The 6,374-nt window shown below is 38.3% G+C and overlaps 1 protein-coding gene across 1 annotated transcript; it reads left to right on the top strand.

Moving 5' to 3' along the window:
- The first annotated feature begins 338 nt into the window (after window positions 1-338).
- Window positions 339-6,145, top strand: LOC107086218 (melanin-concentrating hormone receptor 2-like). Its single transcript, XM_015377026.1, has 2 exons — window positions 339-939; window positions 4,968-6,145. The coding sequence occupies exons 1-2, from the start codon at window positions 536-538 to the stop codon at window positions 5,605-5,607; spliced, it is 1,044 nt and encodes a 347-aa protein (XP_015232512.1). The 5' UTR covers window positions 339-535; the 3' UTR covers window positions 5,608-6,145.
- Window positions 6,146-6,374: the final 229 nt, after the last annotated feature.

The following is a 6,374-nucleotide window of genomic DNA, read 5'->3' as shown; positions in this document are numbered from 1 at the left end:
TTTCTCCTACATCTCCAGTAAATAGCTTGGCAGCTTTAAAGAAGTAAAAGCTAAATTGTTTCCAGATTAGAGACAAAAACATGATATTATCCAGTGATTTATAGACTCACATTTTTTGTTATATATTTATTATTCTTCAAGCAAACAAACAGTGGAAATGATTTAAACAATATGAATGTAGATCCCACTTTGAATCCAAAGCTGGATCACCAGTAAAGAGTCCTTCCTTTCATTTGCTAGTGTTACACAACCCACATATGATCAGTAAAAGGGAGGGAACTGAAGGTCCGCTGTGGCTCTCAGCGTTTGGAGCAGTTGCGCACAGATGTTGTCCAGATCATAGCTGCCTCACATGGCATCTGTTGCTCATGCAGTCACTCTGGCTCAGACTTCTTAACTTTGGGACATAAAATCCGACCGAGCGAGTGGAGTTCCTGGTATCCGCGCTGCTGAGAAAGCAGAGATCAAGTTTTACGCGCAAGTTTGGACAGCAGACTCCAGCTGCAGAGCGCACCTATTTTCAAGGGACCTAAATATGAATGACACGGATGTAATCTGCAATAACAACACCTCATCCAACTTAAGCGATCAGTCATGTTTATCTCCAACCGCCACGCCTTACAGTCCCATCGACATCACCACCTTTATGCACATTTTCCCCTCCATCTACGGGATCCTGTGCTCCGTCGGAGTCATCGCCAACGCGCTGGTGATCTACGCGGTGGCAGCTTGCAAGAAGAAGATGGTGTCGGACATCTACGTGCTGAACTTGGCCATAGCTGACATGCTGTTCCTGCTGGTGATGCCCTTCAACATCCACCAGCTGGTCAGAGACAGGCAGTGGGTGTTCGGAAACTTTATGTGCAAAGCGGTGGTGGTGGTGGATGTCAGCAACCAGTTCACCACCGTGGGGATAGTGACAGTGCTGTGCATTGATAGGTAGGTAAGACTGTCATTAAAAACAACCTGTGCATCACCTACTAAACCATGTTATCATTGATGGGGACTGACAGTCAATTAATCAACCAATTAATCAATAACAGCAGAGAATAACAGCATATATTGTTTTATGAAGATGTTCACTTTACCCTGTTAAGACAAACAATTAGAATTTAAATTACTATAAGTTTAACAGCCCACTGCTGCCCAAGGGGATGGGTTAAATGCAGAGAATACATTGTTTAATGACAATAAAACGCTGGAAAAATGACAAAACTGTTCTAAGTAAGACCAAAAGCATCACTGTTTAATTGTTTATTATATCAACAATTATTAACAAACCATAATTTGCTAAAAGAATGAAAAATGCATTTCACATGAGATAGATAATGCACAGACAAGTGAAAGTCAGTTACATTTTAGATTAGATTAGATTAGATTAGATTCAATTTTATTGTCATTGCACATGTACAGGTACAAGCAACGAAAAGCAGTTTAGGTCTAACCAGAAGTGCAGGATAAATAATGGTTCCATAAATACAGGACATGAGTTCTACTGAATAAGTATAGAGATGAATACTATTATAAACAGAATCTTTCTAATAGATCAATATAATATATAGAAAACTAGTGTTATGAACTAAATTTACAGCTGGATATGTACCGAAGATAATATACAGGTGGATATTACTATAAAAAGGGTTTTTACAGTTATGTACAATAGCATATATTTGGTCCAAACTATGTATTTATATATAGTTTGGACAGAAGCTATCTAAATTAAAGTGCAGTGGAAGGTAATTGCATATTCCAGTTAAAGTACGTTATTGTAAATGTATATGTAAACATTTTATTTATATTGTTAAAATAGAACTTCAATACATTTTTTTCAAACTGATAAAGTAGATTCCTTAAAAAAAAAGCACAACTGTCAGCTTTATATATTTGTTTATGTAAATGGAAATATTTAATTTAATAAGTGTATTTATGTCAATCGGAGTATGATGGCATTTGCTGATAGCTAAACAGTCATTTTCTAAAAATGTGAAAAAAATTAGATGGATTTGCTTCTGACTCATCATTTAGATTATTCTGATCTGTTAAAACAGTTAAAATAAACCTAAATAAGAAATGGTTTGAGAATAAACTAAAGCATATTATAAGTAATAATACAAACATATTTTTTTGCTGTGTTAACTTTAAAAAGGTTTATCTGTTTTTAATAATACACTGAAAAAAAAATTATGCAATCCCTTTTTATTCACTTTAACACAATTGTTTTATGTCTACCATTAAACGTTAAACAATTGTGTTAAAGTTAAAACATAGGATTAAGTAAATGCCAAAAATAGAATAGTTGGATTATTTTTTTGTGTATTTTTACTAAAGCTCCATAGAACTCAAATTTTCACTCCAGCACAAAAACTTTCCATAACTCGTGTCTTTTTAATTCCTACTAATCTAACACATTTAGTCACAATCCAACTCTTATACAATCCTGTACAAATATTTGCCCTCCAGATTTTTTCTTTTTCTTTTTTTGCAGTCACACTTTCAAGCTGCAGATCGAGTAAATCTGACATCATGTGAGATAATCTGACAGTAAACGCAGCTTCTATATGAGTTCATTTATTGGGGAAGGAGTGGTAACATCCAAACCTTTCAGGGTTTTCAGGGATTCGTCATAAAGTGTTTAAAATGATAAAAATATTTTCCCATTGTTTGGAAGGAAATTGATTTACTGATCTTTGTTGATTTAATCTAATTCAGCCATGTTGAAACATGAAAAGCCTTTTTATAATCATGCCCCAGTGACTGGATTTAAGCTTTGACTTTGAATAGACTATTCTATAATCTTGTTTTCATCCTGATGAACTCTTTCAGGGATGAACTTACTGTTTTGCTTTAGGTCAGAGTTTTATAACCTAAGTGCCTTGAACTTAAATGTGAGATGTACCTTTGGATTCTTTTTTTTTAGCAATTTTTTAACCTGACTCCGCCAGATGGAAACCTTCCATAGAAGTAATTTTGGGAAGGGGCGAAAATACTGGTTAGCTGATTGGCCTATGTTGGTGATAGACGGTCCAAATAAACCAATCAGATCAACGAAGCATATGACGTACTAACAGCCAGGCTACTCTTGCCGAAACCAGTCGGGAGAAGAGCAAAAACATCTTTTCCTCTGAGAAAAGCCTCCAGAGCAGTGTTTTGCTCTTCTTTCAGTGAAGAAATACTCTGTAATTCCGATAAAACTTGCTCGATAGCCACGCTAACGCTAGTTTCATCGTCTGAAGCCGCCATGTTCTTTAGACTGAACTGTCGCGCTTCTCGTTGCGTCACACCTCAACCCGCCTCAAAGCCAACGCTGATTGGACGTTCGTTTGGTGAACGGCTCCAAATTTTCTTCAACGGAGAGTCTCCAGACTGATTAGCGAGTGAAACCTTGAAAGCTCGCGAGATCAGGATGGTCTCGCGAGGCTAGCAATTTTTAGCTTTTCTTGACATTTAGACAAGCACAAAATTTCACTGTTTATAAAATGACATACATCAGCGCTGTTTATAAGCTGAAAATATTGTGTTAAATAGAGTTTTTGTTATGGTTATGAGAATCTGAGATGGGAAAGATGAATATCCCTCTGGTGGAATCAAATGTACCATTAAAATGTTTGTCCTGGGTTCTTTTTAGCCCTCTTGAATGAGTCGCTGATGACCTCTTGGAGTAATTTTGGTAGTTCAGCATTATGTTGCAAATGTTCTCTATCTGGGAATCCTGCCTCTCACTTTAGATTCCTTTAGACATCATCGGCTAAAAAAACATTCATAAGTTTGACTTAAAATTTATAAATCTTACTGCAGTGTTTTGTTTTCTGAAAAGCAGTATTTAATGTTGAATACATAGCAGTAAATTTGGTCTGTTTACTAAATATCTCGCAATCATTACCTTCTAAAATGGATTTTTTTACTGCATATGTATGGATTTGAGTTAAGGATAAGCTTTTTCGATTAACCCTTGAAGAGTTTTAACAAACGTTTTATTCACCATGACAAGTATGTACGGTTTGAGTGCCATGTTTATGATCTAAGCACATCAAGAACATGTACACTGGTCATCCTGAGCTGTTTCACATGAACACATTGGGTCATTCCAACATCAATTTATGTTTATAAAGCAAGAAGACATCATGAAACTTAATATTTACCCATCTCAAATTCCTTTGTATTTTTTTAACACACAAAGCTGTAGAAATTACCCAAAAAGATCAAAGACCCCTTTTACTGCAGCTCCATTATTTCTAACAGGTGACTCAGTAAAGCTTGGAAGTGAAAAGAAAAGCAGAAAACCTCTAAATACTGAACAAACAAAAAAAAAATCGAATGGTTGCTTTGTGTAAAGTTTTGTAAAAAGACAGCATTTAGGTTAGAAGGTCAGCCTAAGAACAGGTTTTCTCCCAAATTATAGAAATATGGCAATTTCTTCTAATCAATCTCAATCTGCTATTATAGAATATTTCATGTTGTTTTTTGTTTGCAAAGGCATAATCTGTCTTCAGACTCAGAGCACAGGTAGAAACGCAGTCACAAAATGCCACATTTAGGCTGCAGGCTATTTTCACCAGTTCCTTCAGTTTCTGTCTTTGTAAAACATAATGTTCCATTTTCCTTTTTATTCTAACCTATTAACACTGCTGTAGAAAGTGTTCCATAGAAATTGCAAGATTGTTGTTATAGAAAATTGGAACAAAGATGGCACCCTGAAATTAAAAGGCAGCTGGATGTATATAATTTGGGGCACTTAAATGGCTCCTCTGTTCTTTTGGTTGAATTACATTTCTTTGCAAAAATGTGTTAGACATCTGCAAACACTCCTCTTTTTCTTGCAAGAAAAAAATTCTCAAAGGGCACTTAACTCATTATCACTGTTTCTTAACAGCATGACCTCCTTTGCTATGCCATTTGTTCAAAAATGTACTTTATTCAGTTACTATTATCTATTTTTGGTTGTAAAAAGTTGATTTTTTTCCTGCCAGGTACATCGCTATTGTGCATCCCAGCTCAGAGAGGAGGACCGTGCAGTGGACCATCGTAATCAACATGCTTGTGTGGCTGGGAAGCTTCCTCCTTACCGTCCCAGTCATGATTTACGCCACGGTGGTCCACAGGCTGCACATGAAGGTGTGCATGATGAACCTGGACGGACCCGAGGACATGTACTGGTACACTCTCTACCAGTCCATCCTGGGCTTCATTATTCCCCTCATCATCATCAGCACCTTCTACTCTCTCACCCTTTACCACGTGTTCAGCTCCATCCGCCGCGTCAAGCGGAAGCAGTCGGTGTGGGCGAAGAGGGCCACCAAGATGGTGCTGATGGTCATCGCCTTGTTCCTGATCTGCTGGTCACCTTACCACGTCATCCAGGTGATCAACCTGAGCAACAACCCGCCCACCATCGCCTTTGTCTACGCCTACAACATCAGCATCTGCCTCAGCTACTCGCACAGCTGCATCAACCCTCTAATGCTGCTCATCTTTGCCCAGAATTACCGCGAGCGCCTCTGCCGGCGGAACGTCCTGTACAGCTCGCAGCACTCGTCCAAAGCCACCGTGGTCAAAACCGACGGCTCCAGCACGACAAACGACCCGAACTACAGAGTCACCGTCATCTAGTCAGAATGATGAGTGCTTGTATCTGCAGCCTGACAAAAAAGATGTACAGCTTTTTTATATTGTAAATTAATTTGCTAGAGAAAAAAAGAGGAAGAAGCCGCTGAATAAAAGACGGCAAAGAAAAGCTCAGTAATATTTGGATTAGTCATTAGAAAGCACATGCGCACACATTGGGTCAGCTCAAGGACTGAATTCCTCTGTGCAGCTTCACTGGTCATTTCACCAGGACCAGTGTAGCGTCTTCAGCCTGAGCAGACATGATCTGCTGTAGGTAATTTAATAAAGAAGTCATTCCAAGGGCTTATGATTTGTAACCAGTGGCCTCAATAATCCAGAGTTTACTGATGCAAAGCAGATATGAGCTGTTCTGTTTGGAAACAGAGCCACTGAAGAAGTTTATATCCGGTTTGTCAGTGTTACAAAACTTTAGAGCTCAGAAAGACAATTAAGTTTGATCAAAATTGGGTCCGGCTGACTGCATCCCAAACCCATAAAAGGTACTTCCTGTCTTTGTTTGGATCCTTTCATTTTGCTAACAGGGCTTAAGCCAGATTAAAATGGAAAGGCTCCTGTGGAAAGTGTTTGCAAAAGGGAGGGACGTTCAGTGCAATTCTTTGAGCTGGTTGGGTGAATCACCAAATGGGACTTGCTTTCCATGTCGAGTGTTTAGCTAATCGCAGCAGCCGTAGCAGCGGTGGCGTATCACATTCATGATTTGTTTCACAACTTGTGGACTTAACCACAGTAAACCAAACTCTTACCAAATC

The sequence above is a fragment of the Cyprinodon variegatus genome, unplaced genomic scaffold (assembly GCF_000732505.1).
Source record: "Cyprinodon variegatus isolate N-32 unplaced genomic scaffold, C_variegatus-1.0 Scaffold8, whole genome shotgun sequence".
Classification (NCBI taxonomy): Eukaryota; Metazoa; Chordata; class Actinopteri; order Cyprinodontiformes; family Cyprinodontidae; genus Cyprinodon; species Cyprinodon variegatus.
Note: the sequence above shows the minus strand (reverse complement) of the source record. Positions and strands in the feature narration are given on the sequence as shown.